Source organism: Varroa jacobsoni, unplaced genomic scaffold (assembly GCF_002532875.2).
Source record: "Varroa jacobsoni isolate VJ856 unplaced genomic scaffold, vjacob_1.0 scaffold_657, whole genome shotgun sequence".
In the NCBI taxonomy this organism is placed as follows: Eukaryota; Metazoa; Arthropoda; class Arachnida; order Mesostigmata; family Varroidae; genus Varroa; species Varroa jacobsoni.
The window spans coordinates 56,995-78,875 of NW_019213559.1; the positions used below are offsets into that span (position 1 = coordinate 56,995).

Genomic DNA, 21,881 nt, shown 5'->3' on the forward strand with positions numbered 1-21,881 from the left:
ACAAGGTTATTATTTTGTCCAGGTTCGAAGGTTTCAGTTTGGGTCTAGACTGCAGCGTACAAGTTCGGCAAGCAATAAAAACGGTACTCTAGCCGAAGTCGACCTGAGAGTGGCGTGGAAAAGTAGCTTTCTTCGTTCGAACATAACATTTTCGGCCTGGACCAATACTTCAATGGGTTTTCGAGTTTGATAAAAACAGCCTTGAGCTATATTGTAAAAAAGATCATTGTTAGATTAGCACATACCATTTAAGCATAAAATTTTCCCCTTAAGTAACTGAAATTTCCGACAACTTTTTGCCATCGGTGAACAGCCACTTCTTTTTCAGAATCTTCACTTTTTTAAAATCGAAATTCAGTCATCCAGCTGAACCCGTAACAGAAAAAATCAACGTATGTTATTTTTATAGTAACGTACCTTAGTGGCCCAAAGGTTGAGCTTTTTGAGGCCCTCCAACTGGGTGATAGATTCGACGCTGCGGTCTGTTATTTCGGTGAACGCTAACGAAAGTGCGTACACTTGATTTAGGTCGTGAGTTTTGCTAAGGTTAATCAACAAAAGGTGCAAATCTTGATCGTTCGATTTCGGTGGTAGCGTTACGGTGCCTAGGGTCTTCGAGCGACACGAACTTGCCTAAAAAAAATAAATCTAAATGTATGAATAATGTCTAAGTAAACTGCTAAAGAATAGGGCAACATTGTATGTTTTTTTATAATAAGAGTATTTATTTTTTCTCCAATACAAACTCGAAGCATAATTCTATATAGAAGTGTGATATAGGGGAGGTCAAGGCTAATATATGGGATGTTGTCTTGTAGCACGCATCAACATGGAACCCTACCGCACAGCGAGAGTGCGGACGGTAGAACGTGCACGTAATTCAAGTAGAGTCAATTGTCTGCCATTGAGTTGAGCGTTATTTTAAGATAGTGTGATCATTAGACATTCATTTCAGTTATCTCGACCGCTGCTACTGTTAGCTACTGCGTTAATCAGGTAGCTATTGACACGCAATAGCGTCACACAAACGTCACAGGATAATCACGCATCGGCGTATCGTCAAAAGAACAAATGAGAACTCATCGTTTCTTTGTTGCATATATCGATGAATGAGTTGTATCCTAACCGGCTAACGTCGTCGTATATATATTGTCTAGCTTGTTACGTTATTTTTATAAGTTTCTTCATTCTATTACATGTATATATGTAATCACAGCCTGATATGTACCCACACTGTCGTCAAAAGCACTCGTGCCACTTCAACGATTAGTTGATTTGTACGGCATCATTCTATGGTCCCGGACAGAAACTGGCAGGCGGACAGACAGAGATAAGATATTTAAAGAGAAACAAGGAACGTGTATAGAACGACCCTAGTCCACTTGAACGCGTCCGAGACGGGCGATGATATGCATACTTCGACGGTAATCGTAGAAGTTCGCTACTGGATAAATTGCGGCGACCATTAATAATCGTCTGTATATTCCCTGTTTTCCTACGGTGTAGTCTTCATGCAGTAAAGAAGAAGATGTGTATATCTAATTGGGCTTCTCTGGATGGAAGTGGACTAAATCTCGACAAGGATTACCTATTAAACTTGAAATAGTTCACTTAGAGAGTAGACAGATGTTTCAATACTTGACAAAGGTCGAAATTAACTGAGATTAAGGACGTCGTCCTTAAAGTATAAGATTTACTTTTACGCGAAGGACGACGTCCTGTTATTTCAAGTAAATTAGCAAATAGACAAATCAAACAGAAGAAATAGTAGAACTAATCGAAAGGGAAGCGCGCTTATTTAATAACCAATTTGTCTATTAGGATTCTGCGAAAATGACTCAGCCTAAAAGGACGTACGTTTAAAACCTAAGCTGAACAAGCTAAATTCCCTAAGCAAATTATTGATTTGACAAACAATCGTGCCAAATGTGGCAACGTAGAGTATATCCACGGATCATTTCGAGTTCACGAGGTTTCGAGGTTTACGGTTATGGAAGTGAAATCTAGTTCTAGTCTGTACGTAGGCGGGCCTCAGGATTTTCGAAAAAACAGCATACTTTCCTAAACGAGAGCCTTAAAGGCAGTTTTCATGCAGAATTGCCAATCTCGGCCGGTTTTATTGGTTTCCTACATGTGCTTAACATTGCGTACGAGCCCACTGGCCCTTCCAATAAGAGCCTTTTATACAATGTCTTCAGGACGTGTACGCTAGCCTTTGGCAACGGTTCGACAGATCTTAGGGTACTCACCTTTTAATTTCTGATAACTACAAACGTTTGTTCCTGCATTGACTAAATTCAAGAAGAGCCCGTATCTTTTTGAGGTTTTCAGTGGCTTTCGTCAAAAAGTCTCTGAGTACATCCGACGTCACGAGTGTCATCATGTCCTACCTATTGAATAACTATTGGATTGTACATCACGGTTACGAAAGGATATTTTTTTGCACATTTTGAAAACAGGATTTCGTCGTCAGTTTCGAATAGACGCCTTTGTCGCTCCAATTATTTATACGTAAACGTAATCAGTAATTGTCGTCTAGTTGAAATATTTACTTTCCTTTTTACCAATTACCGTGTGCCTAGTCATCAGATAAATTTGTGGAGGCCACCATTAATATACAGGTTATATATATATATACCTGTGTGGACGCATTTTGTCATGCGTGAAATGACTAGACGTTATCGGGGAGTGCTGTAGTAAACGATTGCTTTTATCGTCAGTCTTCCTGTTCAATATAATCATGGTAATTAGTTTCGTCTTCTGCTGCTGTCTTAATTGCATTTGTCGATCCTGCCTTTAGTTCCTCTTGATTATCCAGGTATGTCTTCATTCATCATCATAGTGTCGATGCTGTTGTGGTTATTGTTTCTATCGGCCTGATCCAACAAGACTACTGCGACCCATGAGTGTTTATTGCAAACGGACAATGTCATCAGCTGCCGTTTACAGACACGTTCCGTTGCTGACATCACAGCGATAAGGCTTACATAAGGCACATCATCATGATGCGGTTTCTGTATATTAACTAACAGAACTGTTTGCGTCAGCTATAAAACCAGGCAAACATCCGATTAATCCCCCTAACCGGCCAGCCCAAGCGAGGAACGGCCGCGATCTGCAATAAGACCCACTGGCACAAAATCAGTCTGATGGCCCCCACAGTGAACTCTGCAAGGATTTAAGTTTGGTGCCATCGAGAACTTCTGAGTACACACGGATTGCGCCTGATTTTGGCAGTCAATTAGAAACCTACGCGGGCGCCGTGCGGCGTTGCCGTATTTCTATGCCGAATTTGATCTGGTTGATCCTCGTTGTTTTTCGTTTCTTTTACAGATTTTTTTTACGGTTCCCTTATAGTAGCGACAGAACTGTCTGTGCGGAAAGCTGCACAAACAACTTTTCTAGCGATTTCTGGACAACATCTTCCTGCTGTCACGACAGCTGTTGCCATCTTTGGCTAGCGTCGTTGGCATCGTGAGGATTTCGCTATGAAGGTAGCATCCGAAGAGACTGCTGTTATGGGGCTCATATAGGCTCGATGGCGGCCGACGGGCCATACATACTAACTGACGTCAGCAAAAACCGGCGCCAAAAGATTCTATTCAGCCTACCGCCGTCACGATTGACGTCACAGGCGAACGCACTGGAATGCGCGCTGTATCTATAATGACCATTGCTGCTATTATTGCTAATGCCGTAACTAGACATTGGAGTTATTGTATGTGGATCGGTAGTAATTCTATCTACAGCGCGAGCAGCGTTCATCAGAAAAAAAAAACAAAAGGGGCAACAACAGCAGCGATTATTATAATCAGCATAGCCTCAACCGATGCGAGTAACGGCGTGCAAGACTCAGATGGCTGCCACCGATCAGACGTCCTGCAGGTCTATACTAAAAATTACGATAAAGTTGGCTTAATCTGCCCTCGATTAAATCTAGCCTACCCAGATCAAAAAGCCCAGTAGCACGAAAAGGTATGACACCAGATGGAATTATCTCTACTTTTTCGTGCGTACCTACGATGAACATTGCTTGTTATCAGTGGTATAGCCAGCTACAACCGGCTCGGCTGACTGTGGTACGGTGAGGGCAAATCATAGTTTGTCATTAACTTATTTGACTCAACGTCAGCTTAAACCAGCTGCGTGTTGTCTCCATAGTTGTCGGTAGCTGTCGTTTCGAATGAACCATTTCCGAACGCCACTGGTCGCAATAATCGGTATAAGCTCCGGGCAAATCGGCGCTTTGTCGCCGATGAGCCTCTCCGGCTACGGAAGTCTGATCGCCATATGATGTTCTGAATTCGTAGAAACGTGTTCGGCGATCGCTATGATAATTAACTCAAACCGGTCAGCGCTATTTTGCCGCAGCCACTGCACTAGCAAGGGAATATTAGAGCTTTTCTTTGGTCCAGGCGTCTATTCGTATGGCCCCAACATCGTTGCAGTGGTCGATCGCTACATTTCTATGATCATAAATTGCCGTAGCGGCAGCTCAGAATTATATAAAGTTCAGCTCTTCTCGAAACGGGAACAGCAACGGGGCAGGTGAGCCGGCTGCGGCGGCAACGTTCCGTGCCCTCACCGAGCCACGAACGGATTCAATGCGCGGACAATTGCCCAGCTGCAAAACTGCCGACGGAGAGCACCAATGTACTTCTGGCACACCATCCTTCCTGGCCCAATAACAAAAGCTAAAGCCATGATCTTGACGGTGCAGAAAAGGTTCGTGTGCCTGTCACCACAGTACTAGAACGCACGACGTAGAGCGTCGTATGAACGAAGCAAAATGATAAGAGGATTCTAGAACAAATCTGCTCAGAGGAGAGCGTTTCTCTGATAGAGTTCAAACGAGCGGCAAAAACATTTAAACAGAAGTTATTGCAACGCACGTTGCAGTCACCATCCTTTTAGTTCAACACATAAGCCGAAGAGGAGATCTGTGATACACTTTTGTAAGTAAGAGAACCGAAACGCTTTTTAACTCACTGGACTCGAATCAATAGCGAATATTTTCAATGACTGAGCCATCACGCTAGTTCCACTTCGGATATCCGAGCGTCAAGAGTCTTTTTCCACAATCGACCGTACGTAAAATAGTGCTAAACTTCGGTGGACGAACGCGGCTGCCCAACAATAACAGACGAGAAAAGGAAGCGACTGGCAAGAAGGACGACGGCCGATGAGATTGAGCAAGCCAAGAATAGGCACGATATCTTTATGACAAACCGTGAGTGCCCAGTCCAAGAAACAAGGACAATAGATCATCGCGCTATGGAATGGTATATATTCGATCACGAGATATCTGCTTTTGTTGACTTTTATTAGACACCTCGCTGTCAATAAAGGCAAGAGTGGTACAAATCTAGCAGCGCTTCCTCTGCACAACTAATACAAAGCCAAGTGTTTTGTGAAAGAAAATACCTCAGAGAGGACTGGATGGTTCAGAACGGCCTTGAACGGTTTATCTTGTCTTGATTCTAACTTGTACTACTGCTACCGGTGATTATCATAATAATGGCGAAAGCATACGTTAAACCGTGCACGTTATTGGTTAAAAAGAATACAATAGGGAAAACACAGCTAAAAACTCATACCATGTACTATTACATGTGTTGATATTCGCGTGCACTGTGGACTCCAGCAATCGTTATTGTTTCTAGAACTAAGTTATCTAGGCCCACTTCTACTATGTATATTGCTTGAAATGTGTTAAGCAGACTTGCATCGTCATGAGCCGCCACTTTCTTATCTATTGAAATAGTTAAGCCTCGAGAGTGACGTACAACAGGTCCAATAACGACAGGCCACTAATAGTGAATAATAAATTATGGAAGCTAGTGCTATTTTGCTTTTCAGAACTTCATTTTTTAGACTACTGGAATATCGATTGATAGGTGTAATTAAGGTCGGTTTCCAGATGGCACTGTCTTACCTGGTCGCCTGTGTTCCTCATGTACATCTGTCTCTTCGTCTGAAGGCCCTCAAAGAAACGCTGACCTAACGGGCTGGCCTGAAGAGCAGCCTCAGCGGAGCTTCGTAGATCGTCATTGTTCTTGATAAGGTGGTTCTCAAGTAGGATTGCCAAACACTGGACAGCGACGACCTGGTGCCTGAGAGAACTAAGAATCAGCGGTTCCAACGCCCAGGAGCAGCTAAACGTATCGCTGAGGAAGGTCTTACGCAGACAGTTACACTTGAGTAGAGCATGACACTGAAAATTGAAAACAGCAAAAAAGAAGCAGTCAATAAGGCCAGGATATAACAAATTAACAGGTTGCCAAAGGTCACGTCGTAGCTTATACCGCGTTCTGCATTCACTAGCACGATATGAGCAAGCTGATCATGGACGGACTAATCTGTTAACTAGGAAATAGACGTTGTTAGAATCGCGTCCTTAATTGACACCTATCAACATCGTGGGATCATTAACAGTACACTGATCAGTTACAAATCACACAGAAGCAGCAGTGACAAGACTTAATGAACGCAACCATAATAGAACCTCATCGAGATATTTACTTACCATAAGACTATACATCTCACTATCGTGGCTAGTGGCAAAGATTTGAAGCCATCCGTTTTTGTTCTGACGCACTCCAACGAGGCATTGATGCACCTCGCAGCGAGGATCCTTCGCCAGTTGTCGAACCACTGGCTCAAGCCGAGTGGCGAAGTGCACCTGTGCATCGCTTTCGATGAAGCGGCTCGGAAATGGTATCGGCTGAAGGATCTGTGACAAAGGTAGACGCCAGTCCTCAAATTCGGCAAGCGTAGTCAGGATACGCACAAAACAGAGTACGTCTGGATCATTGCAGGTCAAGTCTTCCGCTTTGAGATCTTTGCTGTAAGAGCATACGAAAACAAATAGGAGAACATCCGCAAATAGAAACAACGACGGTAACAGGAGTAATATAGTAAAATAGAGCAGACTCGTCAATTCGATGATCCTTAGAATAGGAATCCGCACAACAGACGATTATCGCATAGCTTTTGACATTGTCGTTGTCCACAGATATACTGGATAAAAGCTACTCGCATGAGAAAAACTCCTGTGACCAGTGGATTATGGGTCATACTTACTTTTGACTAAACGCTCGGTAGATGGCCGAAAGGCAAACAGCCACAAGGTTAGGTAAAATTCGGGGGTGAGGACACACGCTGGAATCGCCATGCATCTGTCGTGTAAATGCTTCGACCGTACATCCGCCACGCGGGGGCGACGACACCTTCAATGATGACGGGATAGGCAGCGCTGGTTCGGGTTCATCCGAACGAAATACCTCGTCCTCGAGAGCAGCTGGCACCTCTAGCCGTTGTTGACATCCAATAGTAAACGGCTGTTGTGGATTTCTCGCGCATAAGCCCTCTGAAGTGTCTGTATCGGATACGACTTGCACGTTGATGATGCTGCCCGTTGAGCTGACCGCGATCACGCGATCCTGGCAGCTATCATTACGGTCGTTGTTTGTCATTGGACTATCAGTTCCGCGGAAAACTTCACTGCTTCCATTACTAGGCGAAGGTGTTTCTGTGGCATTGTCACCGATTTGGTTAGATTCGGACGAGGGTGCCGACGCAGCGCTACTTGCATGATATACGCTTAGCGAACTTGTCACTTGGTACCCCTGTTCGGCACCACACTGCTCCTGTATCGTCGGTGGGCGATAACAAGTTATGACCGACAAAGAGCTGCCCGTTTTGTGGCCACGGGCGCTGGCGCATTGGTGACCTTTGAAACCATTGAAATCTAAACATCGTTCTGCAGATCTGCTGCGGGCCCGTTTCCTAGGACTCTGGCCAGGAACGCGTCGCGAGTGCTTGTCCAGCCGCGATAGCGCTTTCAGGTAACTTTCGACGAGACGTCGCGACCCGGGGTACTTGCCAAAGTCGGTGTTGCGCTTAATAATACGCTCTATGACAGGCGCCAACTGGCCGGTGACCAGCGGCAAGTCGTTGTCGCAGAGCTGCGAACGAATCAACGAATAAATAAGCGAAGGCAGAATGCGAGCATTAGCGAAATTAGTTAAGACGAAGATAGAGGCCGTCGTGGAAATACAAACGAAAGAAAGCCGCAAAGGTAAGGAGAAGAGGGGGTCTAGCAGAGTCGAGGAAACTATTACTCAAAAATATTGCAATGAGTTACTCATAAATGAGAAGACAGCCCAATAAGATGGAAGGAGGCTGACAAATCATTTGTGGCAAACCCGCAAATACATACAGGCTCCAACTACAGCCCGTATTAAGAAAATTAGTGATAAAGCGGGTCATATGTAGTAGACACAATTTGTGTCATTCACTAAACGCCAACCTCTTATAGCCTTTGCTATGTCTATATACCGATACTGCTTAGCTAACCTACTGAAATTATATGAAACTTATTTTTTTACAAGTTTAGTATCTGTACGTCGTTAAACGGTTATCATGTTTACTATCCATGCTCAGTCATAGCCTTAAACACAAAATTATCAATTCAAATCCTTTGCCATGACAAGCGGACTAATAACAATAAATTACCCTACCTTGCACAGATACTCGCATATTGGTTGCGTCGGTGTGCATCGCTCTAACAGCGGCGTCATGACCGCGATCACCTGGTTGCCATAGCAACCGCCGAGATCGTCGGAATTGGCGTTATCGATGTTGTGAAGATAACCGCACAGAATATCCAACGTGGTTTGGTATATACTCGTATCTTGTAAAGGCGTACTTAACGACAAGTCGACCATCGCCTGCAATAAACGAAAAGTTATTGATGAGGTGTTGTTTCCCAAATGTTTTCCAAATGTTCCTACCCCTGCTTCTGTCCAGTAAAGTTAAAGACATGACCTATCTCAATTCCCTCCAAAGATCCCCTTAAGTCGGGTTCGTCCGAATCGTTTTCGGCGTCTGTGTCCTTCTTTGCAGCTTTTCAGTCCGACGGTTGTCGGGAACGCAGAGGTGTTAAGCAAGGCCCTGACACCCGAAAAAACTAAGGACTGGAAAGCAAGATAATAGAGTGGAAGGTGCGTGCAACGCGAACAAAACGCGAAGGGGGCTTGGAGACTGTTTGATGTACGGAACTGCCAGAGAGGCGGCCGTAACGGCTTTCTTCAGGGCTTCCAGAACCAGAAAAGTCGTTCAAAGCGTACGGTCCTACTGACAACGATACGGGTCAAAACAATGTTCCCGTTCACAGAACGACTCTCTACCTGGTTCTCATGAAAACAGGATAACGAGGCTGCTCGTGTGATATGCTAACGAAAAAGCCAGAAGACGAACTAAGTAGAGAGAGAGTGGAGAGCGATGTAAAACAGCAGAATTTGCACCCTTGCTAGCAAATACTCTTTGCGGGACCATCACAGATACAAATTAAGATCAAGTCTAGCCTAACATAACTTAGAGTAGCACAAATTCAAAATCGGTGGTATTTTCGCCCAAAGCATTGCCGCTATTTTTACGACCCGTCTTCAGTACATAAACAAAGACGGGGCCTACTACCAGAGAGACGGTCAGATAGAATCGAATATCAGAGGATATGGAACACACACTCGGATTTTCTTGACGTCAAATGCTTCATCAACCAGGTTTGTAGATACATAGATACCGTAATGTGTCTTAGGCAAAACTGTACTGAGGCTGGATATATGAGAGCCCTGTGCAGCAGCGAAGAAAGTGATGAGAACCATGAAGTTGTTAGAGACTGGTGGTCCTATTAATGGCGAACAGAATGAACTACCGGCTAGAAGCGACTGACGGACAGACGACTCGGTGTTGCATAATCAAGGATTCGGAAGAGAAGCAGCTATCACCGTAGCAATTGACTTAGCCAGTTAATTAAGAATTGACTGACTGATCCGCATGAAGGCAATCAGAGAAACGGAGCAAAAAATCCTGGAACCGTTTTTTGTTATTTACACTTATTTTTGTTATTACGAACGATATTTACAATCAATGGGTACTGCACGCTACAGGGATTAACGAAACGCTGGGTCTTGGAGTAAGAGCAGTACATGCACACATGCAGACGCAGAAGCTGACAAATGGGAAGTTTCTACCAACTGTATGGGCAGCAAAGGCCCGTAGGTGGTTTTAATAACCTACAACTAACCTAAGCTTCGATTTGATGAGAAAGAGAAAAAACCAGGTAGACGGCTACGGGGTTAGCGTATTCGAAAGCGCCGCCAGTTATAACGAGGATTGACTGAATAAGGGGAGATCACTGTCCGCCAAAACCAGTGCCCAACTCTATGATCAGTTGAGTTTTTACTCCCCTTTCGATGCGCAACCTGAAGGCGAGGTCTTCGGAGATTGATCTGAGAATCTGGTCAGACGTTTCGCTCGACTTTCTGAGCAAAGGCAACCTGTCGCATCAAACAGGTACGAATAAAGTTGCGTGGAGATCGCATTGACCACACTCATGGAAGCTGGTCGGCTAACAAAGATTGAACCAGACTTATTTTTTTAGATGTCATAGAAGAGCTTAAACTGGACAAAAAAAACAGAAAATTTGAATATTTGTCATTGAAATTTTGTCACATAAAAAAAATGTTTGTGTTAGTAACAGTCACGATAATGGCCTGTTCGGCAAAAAAATACGGTTTTGAGTGCTACATTTTCCCGAGAAAAACGTAAATAGCTAATAAAGCTGGCTGGAGCAGATATCTATGATGGACTACTAGTAATAAATAACCTGATATTTATTTACTGTTCCCACATTACTCCGGTTCAGTATAGAACTAATGAGTTTACTCGGTCCATGATAATAGATGGTGGACCTGTTTATATAAAATTTTTTTTAATTAGTTGAATTTGGAGTTTAGATTTCCTTCTCAGCAAGAAAGTGACCCTATATGTGATCTATATAAATCTATATAGCGATATAATTTACAAGTGGATTGACCTACAATCGTTTCTGGAGGTTCGATTCGCCGGTAGAAAGCCAAAGTGGGGCAGTCGATCGATGATTCATCACACAAGAAGCGGATAGCACAGGAATAAGGTAAGTAGAGATGAACCCGATTAAGATGGCTAAAAAAACTGATTGTTCGAGTAAAATTATCAATAAAGCTCAAAGTTGATTGCACATTCTTACTATTGCAAAAACCCGTGGGCAAAGGTTGTGACTCCCTCTAACAATGACTGTTCCATATAACATAGGGTGTCCCTGTGCAGCTGCTCGTTTCCGGAAAGTGCGACTAGTTTAACTTCGAATTTTTTCGCCCCAGGACATCTAAAAATTGGACCGGTTGCCGCTGCCGACACACAAAACACCCTGAACAACGACAAAAGGTTATCCTAGCAACGTTTGCGTATCGAGTGTAGAAAAAAGACCACTACGTCGACTGATGTGAGAAGTTGGACAATCAAACGAATCGAGCGAAAATCAGTTGCGACCCACGCACGCGGTCCGGTCTAGCTCGCTGTAGTCACTGATATTAAGCCGTACTTACTAGCCGTATGTATAAGTCGGACATATTTGGGCTTCAACGAACGCTCCAAACCGAAAACTTTAGCCCAAAAAAAGCTCGAAGTAGTAACGCTCCACGCTTAGCCCTACTCCATATTCGACATATATGTTATTTAAACTGCCATGGCTTTACCGTTTTTTCTATGTTCCACCACCAAAGAGAGAAGCTGGTTCTTTTGAAAGATCCGTTTGGGTCGGGTGAGGTGATATCATGTTGATGGCATGATGTCTTAGCGGTCTATTCTAGTGGTATTCTAATTAAGCCAGTGTCATCAGCCCGCTAACCAGAGCGTATTGTGTGATCTCAGGGGAGTTAGAACGTCTTGCCCTCATTTGTTACGTAATAGACTTAATAACTCAAGAGAGAGTAAGTAAAGTAAATAAAAGTATGCGACGTTAGAAATGCGGCAGAATTCGCTATCCGGTCCAAGCTCGTTGCGGTTTACTATCTCCAGTCAGATGTGCTCAGAAGCTAGTGACTCGGCAAGTGTTGATGGACGTCTAAGCCTCACGATGAGGGAGGCAATGCGCATGCATAACAGACATACTAGATTAAAAAAAGCAGCGCATTTATTATCAGACAGGAGAAAGTCAGGCATGTTCATCGAAGTCAAGCTTTAAAGCCCAAGATTAATTGAAGCAAACAAGATAGTACTGTTCATTGCACAAGCTCGGTGCACGTCAGTCTTTACAGATAGAATTTTACAAGACTGTTTAACGTTGTTTTGCAAGGTACTACTTAGCTGCTTTGTTGTCTTTCTCGTTTTTGCAATTCGCTTCGTCTGCCAAAATAAATAGGACGCAGCAGACGTAGGAAAAACCCTTATGGCAACCACTCAGCCTATTTCCCTCCTTTTCAGACCTTAGAACCCCCTAGCTTGCTCCTGTGTCCTTCCAGTTCTTTGTCCCATAGGAAGCCATTCAGCACTTGACTAAGTTAGGCCAAGCTAACCCAGCCCGCTGTTTAAGTCTAAAGGCGAAAGGAAACAGGAAGTCCTAGCCCAGCGCTACCAATTTTGGCGATCTCAGCGTGACTTGTAATCTAATGAAGCTAAAGTGTCACCTCATACCCGCCCCCAAGCTTCTATCTGTGCTTCAGTCCTTAAGTCAGAATAATTTCTTCGTTTCGCAAGGTGGTTTCGTCCAAGTATCTACTATTCCAACCAGCATTGACTTTAGACGCTGAGCATTGGCCTTTTGCCCACAAACTGCTCCAGTGCTTAGGAGAAGAAGAAAGGGAAGCAGGGTAAGCGAGCGTCTTTGTTACGTTCTAACGCTTTCGGAGACAAAAATGCAGAGCCACAGCAAGCTTACTGACCATTCAATCTTTGCTAGCTTCGCGGTATACAAAGGCAAGAATATGTGAGCTGGAAATAATACCAGTTAGCCAAAAGCGGACGGTTATGCACGTGACCCAGGTGGCCTCTGGGGGGGGGGGGGGGTAAGGAACACCAGCGGCAAAAACAACAACTATCGGGCACTGGTCACTGATTATGCCAATATTGAGTTGGTAAAGCAGCTGACTGTTCGCATGAAAATTAAAACAGGCCATTCAATAGGAAACAACCCTAAAAGGTGCGTTCCATATAAAGAGAAATCTACGAAATAATGAGTCAATTATACATATGTTGTAATATAGAACAAACTCATGCACGTAGCGAAAAACACCACCAAACGTGACAGCTCTAGCGCACTGATATAATAACGATATATGACTGTGCAAAAACTTAAGATACTTTTTACTTTCGCTTTTTTTTTTTTCATACAACGTGACAAAACGAACGGTGCGCGTGACCTCTGCATCCTCAACTCTGCTCCATTGCTAGCTACTTTATCGTGCGTTTTTCTTAGTTTTCAATGAGCTCTCAAACCGACAGATTTTACCTGGTGTTCCCGACGTGTACACGTGCATCGTCGAAGATCACTCCATAGATACGTCTCAATGGTTGTTACAAAGCGAAGATGGCTAGCAGGAGACGAAAGTTGGTCACATCCCTGCCGATGCAACCTATATTGGTTGATATAAGGAGGGTTCAGTGCAACTGGAGCAGTAAGTACTTTATTTTGCCACCAATGCCCTCGCTTTTTTTTTACTTTTCACATTTCTTATGATGGAGAGTACCACACAAAAAGATCTGCGACCCCAGGTCTACTATCCCCAATATCTGAAAACGTTTATGTCTATGGAAGGAAAAATAATCTTCTGAATTTGCGCCTATTCTGGCCTCTGAAGCTGATGCACCTAACGTGGAATAAACGCTACAGTCTCCTGGGCTAAATTGCCATCGTTATGAAGCAAGTTGCCTTCGGCTGCTCTTCAAATAACTATTGCAGCCTTTCCATTAACCTCCTAGTTGAAGGCGACTGACTTGACTCTTTCCATGGCGCTAAACCCAGGCACTTCCACAGAAGGGACAAAGATGTCAGAGCTTATAGCAGAGGCTATTGTAGAAAGGCAAAGAGTGTACACAGAAAAGTGTTTTTGCAGAAACTAAGAAAAGGCGAGACCCAAGTTGGCCGAATACATCTACTCGTACATATTCTATCAAAAAAGTAAATAGCCTGCCCTTCCAATCTCACCGTGCTATTAGTCAGCCGACTAAAATCTGGGGAGATCTGTCTATGCAGAAAAGTATAGACCTAAAGGGCAAACGTCATCAGCGCAATCAGTGTTCTCGTTGCCGCGCCACTGGCACCGTAAACTGCTCACTAACTGCTAACCGAGCCGTTACTTTCTGAAGGAAGCCTCTCTATTTCTCAGCTGTTCCCTCACCTTATGTGAAGCCGTCAGGGTTTTTAGCGTTAATACAAGTCATTTTTTCTGTTTTTATTAATGTTCGTTTGGTAGAGACAGTGGTAACGGCTTCGTCTTCCGATGGCCTGACATTCGACTTCATTAAAGACTGTTCAACAACCTGCCCTAGCCGCAGGTTTACTGATATCAGCGATTTCCCACTGACACCTTCCAAGTTCTTTCTTTGTCTTTGCCCAGGTCTCCTCGTCCTTCGGCTAGCTTTCAGTTCTTAACAACGAAAACTTAAATTCAGCTGACGTTGTCACTTATTATTACCATTATTATCGCTAACTAAATCAAGGTAAGCAAACGCTGCAAGGGGCAATGTAGACGACGAAGAACTTCGAGACGTACCATAAGATGGCATGTCCTACCGCTTTGTTTATGTATTTGCTTATTATGTGCTTATTATATGTTTACTGTTTATGTATTTGCGATAAATAGAAGGCGCTTCATTGAGCAGCAGATTCGCACTCTTTTCAGTGTCTAAGAGCCCCGGGCTCTTAGACTTTGACGTTGCAAATCAACGATGCCAATATTAGTAGATATTGCAGGAATCGACAGAACCCAAAAGCGACTTCAAGGCCCCTTTTTTGCCTACCACTGTGGTGGCGAATTACGACGTTTATCTATCGTTAATTACTTTGTGTATAGAACTGTATGTAGCTAAGACAATGCTTGCATCCAGTTATTCGACCTGGTCACCGCAGAATAAACAAGCGATACAACCTGGAGCAAATAGGTACAAATATGTCTAAGCAAAAACAAAAATCCGATCAATCGTACCTCATCAGGCCAACTGACACAACATCGAAATCAAAGCAAAAACCTAATACTAATTTCAAATTTTTTATACTAATTCGGTTTGTTTGAATTATATTCAGCAGACTGCCGCTGTCAGCTAGTTGACCTTCCCATGGCGAAAGTTTGCCGTGAATACAAAACGACAAAGGGATCAAAGCAGACGTGCAAAAGTGTTGTGACGCTTCGAAATACACAGCAAATGGACCAGCACCGAATAAGGCGTTTGGCTATAATGGCATTGCTGCCGTGTCGGACAATGACCGATCGGCTGATAACTTTAGGCCCCGTATTCATGCGTAAAGTTCCAGAGAAATAGTAGGAGTGGCTGTCCAACATGATTCGTTTACTAAGGTTCCCGTCAAAATAGATCGCCCAATGGACGTTGCATCTACCGGAAACGTCAGTCATCCTCGGCGCGTGACGTGTAAGAGCGTACCGTTTCGAAACCATCACAGTAACCTGTTTGGCATCAGTCTGCAATATGCCTTGAGGGCTCGTGATCACGTTATTGTCCAACGAACCGGACGGCCATTACCAGACCAATGTCTTCGCCAATTGAGTTTATCATTGATTGACTAGCTGGAAAATTCAATTTTGGTTAAACGGTGGCGCCAGCGAAATAAATACCGGAGACCTCTTGATGAAGAACCTCGTCGACCGCTACTGCTTTAGATGGCTTGCAGCCGACCTGTCGGCTCGATATAAGCCATGTGTCTTCTCCGGATTTTGTTCATACACCGTATGTCTATGTGTTTAGTAAGCAAACGGATTATCAGTGTGCTTATTACTATGGGGACACTGAAAAACAATACTCTGGTAACTGCTAAAAGTGATTCTCCTTTAATGAGTAGAACAAACTCATCGACTGAATACGACGTAACGCGAGTCGCTTAACAAATGAGCCGACACAGCCTGACATCGTATACGTGTAACTGTACAGGCAAACATTGTACTATATAGTACATGCTAGATAAATCTCAGCATAAATAGACTACACCCATACTTGTGCGCGAAGTAAATTTTTGTCTTGATTGGATTAACTAGTCCTAGTTAGCATCTAGTTATAGCCGGCCCAATTGGAACGAATGCCATTCGTACAGAGGAGCAGCCGAAATGGACATGCGTCAAAAGTAAAAAATCTCTTACCGCATCGAACAGTCTGATCAACAATAGCGGAGCAGAGTAGAGTTCAGCAGTTCCCTGCCGTTTAGCCAGACCCGCAGGTCTGAATGGCGGCGTATAGGACAGAATCAGGACGATGACACACTACATACCTAACAGCCATGCCGAAAGAGCTTCCGATGAGTCATTAGCGCGACATATACCGTCGTTGGTGTATCGCGAAAATCATAGAAAGCAAGTAAAAGATGAAAATTCAATTGTCAGGGGGAATCGTGCGTGCACAGCGAGATATTAAACACTTACGGGTCTTATTTTTTGATTAATTTTTTAAATCTTGATTATTTTTATTAATACAAGGCCGCATGGCACCCAATATTCGGCAACGATTTTTGTATTTTTAGAAATATCCTAATCATTTTTTGGGAAACTATCAAAAGAGTTCGAGCACACACATTTACGTGACCTGAACTCGACGTAGCTGGTCACGTCCGAGCTCACTTATATCTAACCAATGCAAAGATAGTAAGTCAAAATTTAATCATAATCGTCAGCTGATCGAACAGTAGCAGTCTTAAATAAGGGTTAGTCCCGCTATCGTCTGCAATATCGCACGAAAAACCATTGCTCCGAAAAACTTCACACATTCCGTAAAAGGCCATCTTTGGCGAGCTGCATAAACAAGGAAACAATAGCGTACAGTTTCCTATAATTGGAAATAAACTGTATCTAGTAGTAGTTTCTTGCGGTACAAACGCTAGACCCTTGTGAAGCTTACATCGACTAGAGCGTACCGGTATGGTTTATGCCTGACCCACATCCGAAATATGTGGTCAAGGGAATGACTTGTCGTAATAGCTTTGCTATGCAACAACAGAACTAGATTGCAGCACAAGCAGCTTTACTAAGCACTCGGGTTTCGCTCACTAATTTTAGCTGGCTACTGGTACCGGAGAAAAACAACGACTTTATGGTTTGACTAAAAAGCATACCGATGATAAATATATGTAATCAGGCAATCAAGGAACTCAATTAAATTAAACGGATCGACATTAGAGGTAGAAATATTACTACTGCAACTTGGCCTGGTAGCATCAAGTTCAGTATTGACAAGTACCATTGAAATAATGAACAACATTATTCGATACCTTCATATTCCGTAGAATTACACCGAAATCCTGTTCTCGGTTATCTGTAGCATCGAGAGAGAATTTCGATACCTGTTTCGACCAAAGGATCGAATGCAGCCATTGGTCTCGAAGATAAGAACTCGGTGCCTGCAATGACGGTTACATACAAACGAAAGAAAAACAACACAGTCACTCGCACTATCTATTGCACAATACAATTAAATATATTTAACGGTTAGTCGTATCTATTATACGGGCCTTCTAGCAACCAACGCACGGATGCCGGGAAATTGGCTTCGGATAGAGACATTGGAAAACGGCACGGTACTTTAAGGAAACAAGCTATCGTAAATAATCGATAATTAGATTAAAGGTCATCAATTGATCATCAGTTGAACTGTTGAATGAGTGACAAAGTTCGCCGCCTTTGAGCACACCAGTTCCAGCGTTTTGCTATAACTACAGAGTTGGCATCAAAGTCTTGTCCATCAGATAAACTGCCATACTCTGACATAATCACTGCAAAGCCGACACCGAAAAACAAGATGGATGTTGTGTTAAACATTGGTAGAGCTAACCACCGATAGAGAAAACAACCAAGGAAACAATCGTTTGTTTTTTTTACTATTGGTACAGTTCTGGCGGAACGATATGGAACGCGGCAAACAAGAGTTGAATGTGTGCCCTGAAAGCCAGATACGGTTAGCTCGAGTTCGTTTCTCGACGCTGTCAGGTTTTGCTGTAACCGATATAGGTAAGTAGATGTAAGGGTTTCGGCTGACAAAAGTAGACTAAGGATGGTTCGACTGCGAGTGTGTTAAAGCTGTATAGAACTAGTTTATCGTCCTCCGTAGAAGGGGAACGTCGGGGAGAACTTCGGTTGGGAGCGGGGTAAATCTAGAAGTGGTCTGATAGAGACTGTTGTGATAATGCTTGCGATAGAGACGATTTTTTTTGCTTTTGGTCGTGCCAAAACGTCTCCTTTATTTTTAAACGCCTCCTTTATCTTAAACGCCTCCTAGACGCAATTAGTAACTTCCTGTAGAACAAATTCTAGGATCCACATTCTGAGGGGCACGAAGGCAGGGCACTGCATTAGTTGATTCTGCGTGGGATTGCTGTGTCGTTATCTTTTTTTAAAATCCTACTTGTGATCACAACCTTTGATTCAGCATGTATCACGCCAACCCTTATAATCTACCTACATACAAACAAGGATTTGCGCATACTTTATTTAGGCGAAAAGCGGCTCGAATAGAAGGCAAAAACGGAAGCAGGATTCTACGCACACAGACTGCTGTTGCAATTGCGCGTCTGGCTGTTGTTCCTAATCAACTTTTGTTTGCAGGGCCCTCAAGTGTGACAGGATTGTATGCAGTATTCGTAGTGAAAGATCCTGAAAGTGGGTGCCAACATGGTAGGGGGCATCGCTAGAGACCCGAATGAATAAATACAACCACGGTGTTTTGGGGCTCCGGGGGCGTCCAGAGAGGACGCCTCTAAGTGGGAGGGTGAATCGTACTAATGCTGTTTCATACTTTCGGGGTACAGGCGAGAAGTCGACGATCACGCTGAAATTCGAATGAACATAACCTAACTTAGGACTCTACAAGGTAGGCGTACATACAAGTGTTAGGAACCGGAGTAGAGGACGGCAAATCAGAAATGTGAACACGAAGGCCGAATGTAGACAAGACATTCGCCATTATCTTAAAGACGCCAAAAAAACTGCAAGTATTTAAATAATTGGCGGTGAGGAAATGCGTGTTTTTTAACTCTTATTCCTTATTGACTAAACTTTTCAGTTTAAGCATTTCATATACTTTATTGTTATCTAGAAGAGAATACCTTTCACACGCGGTGAGCGTCAGGGATTTCATCAGAGAAAAATGTCTGATTATCAGAACAAGTTGAAAACAGCATCAGGGCTGCTCACAAAATTTGCTTTTTTGTTTAATAAACTCAGAGTCTAGACTTAGAAAGCAAAAGATCTTCGATTTTCGATCAATGCTGCAGAAAACTGTAAGCATTGGAAGAGCATACTTGGAACGTTTGCTGAGGACCACACAATTCCATCAGGAAAAGAAAACGAAACATGAAAAAATCAAATTACTCGATTCTTGGAAATCAACCAGGACCTCCATAAGAAACCATAATTTGGGCCTGATTCCATCCAGTTCATAAGTTGGCTGCACTAAAATATATATAAGGTGAGCCGACGGTCTCTTGACAGCTTGAAGGTATTTTTTGTAAACAATTGTAAAGTACATATCTGTCGAGTTATCTATTCGCAAAAGCAAAGTGCGTGCGCTCAAACGTAAATCGCAAATACCAATTTTGTTTTCAACGTAATTGCCCGCCAATCTGAGCCACTTGATCGGGCCAAACTTACCTGAAACAAGGCTGAGGTTCCATCTGTCAATGATATCCGTAAGCAAAATTTGTGGTGGGGATCCCATCGTTTTGTTGCGTAGACTTCGCTAATGCTGTCATACGGGATCGCCTCCGACATGAAGCCAGTACTCTAAAAAACGGGCAAAACAAATTACGTACATACGATAAGAAACTTTCCTCTCTGATAATAAAAAAGACGGGTAAAAGCAGTAAAAAGAGAGGTAACAAAGCTGAGCACCGAATCCTGAGCTGTGCGTTCGGGGCCACGAAAGACTGCATAGTAAGCACTTATTAATTCCTTTGAGCTTTTACTGTTCTTGGAGTAATGTCAGTGTCATAAATGAATTTGTTTGGGAAACTCGTTTATAACGCTGTAATACTTTTCACATGTTTGTAAAGAGCGACATTGAAATTTATCTATAATAGATCTATTATAAAAGGTGTACGCTTTCGAAAATTTGCCAGAACGCTACTTTCAACTGCGTAATCATAGGCTACGAAAGCATTACCATCCATAGAAGTGGATATTATTTCATGTTAGATGTCGAAACACACGCTTAGTTATTATTATAAGCACTCTCACTTATAAGCAACTGTACCTGTGCAAAAAACAAACCTTTTTGTCTGTTAGTTTTTGCTCCTAGAGCATATAAGAATCTTTTTTTTAGTTTCTTTTTTTCTTAAACTAGAAAAGGTTAGATTTAAAAGGTCCTAACGTTAGTAGTTATTTCTTCCAACTTTGCCTATTATGGTTTTCTTATTTCGAGAGTCCGTGGCGTCCTTCTCAGATTGGCAAAAGCTGCACCCCATTCTCTACAGAAAGCGGTCTTCTATGGGCTTCTGACCCAGCTCATGTGATCGCCCGCATAATGATTACCCAGTGCTCTCAATATGTGGTAAGCCTTTCAAGTCAGTCGTAAATATTGCCGCTTGTGTGAATGCCGAAGGCTTTAATACAATTCATGCCCTTAACGACGGAAGTATTGACGAACATCTACGCAGAACAAACTAAACACGTTTAGCTTAACGAGCTGTTACAGATCTCCAGTATGAACAATTGGCCTATTTAAGGCTATCATCAATATTGATAATACGACAAATACCTTAACTACACACGCGATAATGTCACTTACGGCAGCTTGATTACTTCTATGTGCCCCCTACATCTGTGTCGGGCAAACCTTCATCGTTAACTGGTGTTAATATACAAAATGCATTGATTTATCATGGACATCGGCGTTAGCCACACTCGTTTCTGTTGCCTTCTATCTGTCCGTTTCACTAATGCTGTCTTGGAACTAACTGCTAATTCTATGTAACATGTGGTGGTCTAGGCTTAAATCAGGCCGTGGGCACAGTTCGTTTGGCGCTAAAAAGTAGCCTTGTGATGCAATGCCCGACAGCGGCACCGTGTATACAATGCGAAATGTTAGCATTGCTATTACTACTGCTGATCTGTACAAAACTACAGGAGATTTCTTGTACTAATCCTATTCCTGTGGTACGCAGTATGAGGCAAAAGTCTCTCGGTAGTTACGGAATTTTCATTTAGATTTACACTAAATCGAAATGCACTAAAGTGAAAACTCCCTTTTTCTCTCCCTAAGTGTATGGGCAAAAGGATTTTGTATCACTGTTGGCTGTCTGAGCGACCAGCTAGGCCGTCAGAACTGACTGTAAAGATCAGACAAGAAACCGTAAGTTACTTAGCCCATGTGCTTTCGTTATTATTGTTCGGACGACTTCAGATAGTAGAAGTATCTGTAAGAGATAGTTAGCAGTCAAACCCGCCCATCTCCGTCGGCCAAATGATTGGAACACGTGCCCAATTATAGAACTGCGCTGGGTATACAGCGATAGAATCTATCCTGTACGAAATCGAAACTGCGTTTATATAGTACCTATTGGACGAATAATATAGATATCAGCGTCCTGACAAACAATTTTCTGTCTAGATACCGTACACTACATTCGACTGGTGAGTGCTTCTATAAAGCCTATTCGAACTCCTTTATACTTGCAGTATTTTTTCATTTCTAGCCTGTGTAGAAATATTCCTACAACAATGAAACTACACCCCTAAACTAAGTATACTAATAGACACCAATGAACAGCAACATATATTCAATGATGCCAATCCAAAGTAGAGACGTCCCCGCGTCGCAGCGTTTTCGTTATTTTCATTCATCAC

General features: G+C 43.0%; 1 protein-coding gene across 3 annotated transcripts in view; it reads right to left on the reverse strand.

Moving 5' to 3' along the window:
- LOC111262395 (C-Maf-inducing protein) overlaps nucleotides 1-21,881 on the reverse strand; it is a 43,666-nt gene that overhangs the window by 4,272 nt on the left and 17,513 nt on the right. For 2 of the 3 annotated variants that reach the window (XM_022836627.2, XM_086969089.1), the window contains 7 exons: nucleotides 19,689-19,820; nucleotides 17,315-17,443; nucleotides 8,523-8,732; nucleotides 7,084-7,967; nucleotides 6,527-6,845; nucleotides 5,936-6,214; nucleotides 418-633 (listed from right to left, as the gene is read on the reverse strand). In XM_022836627.2, the coding sequence (XP_022692362.1) occupies nucleotides 418-633; nucleotides 5,936-6,214; nucleotides 6,527-6,845; nucleotides 7,084-7,967; nucleotides 8,523-8,732; nucleotides 17,315-17,443; nucleotides 19,689-19,820 (2,169 nt within the window). The remainder of the gene's footprint in view (nucleotides 1-417; nucleotides 634-5,935; nucleotides 6,215-6,526; nucleotides 6,846-7,083; nucleotides 7,968-8,522; nucleotides 8,733-17,314; nucleotides 17,444-19,688; nucleotides 19,821-21,881) is intronic. The other variant, XM_086969090.1, reaches the window with a different exon arrangement.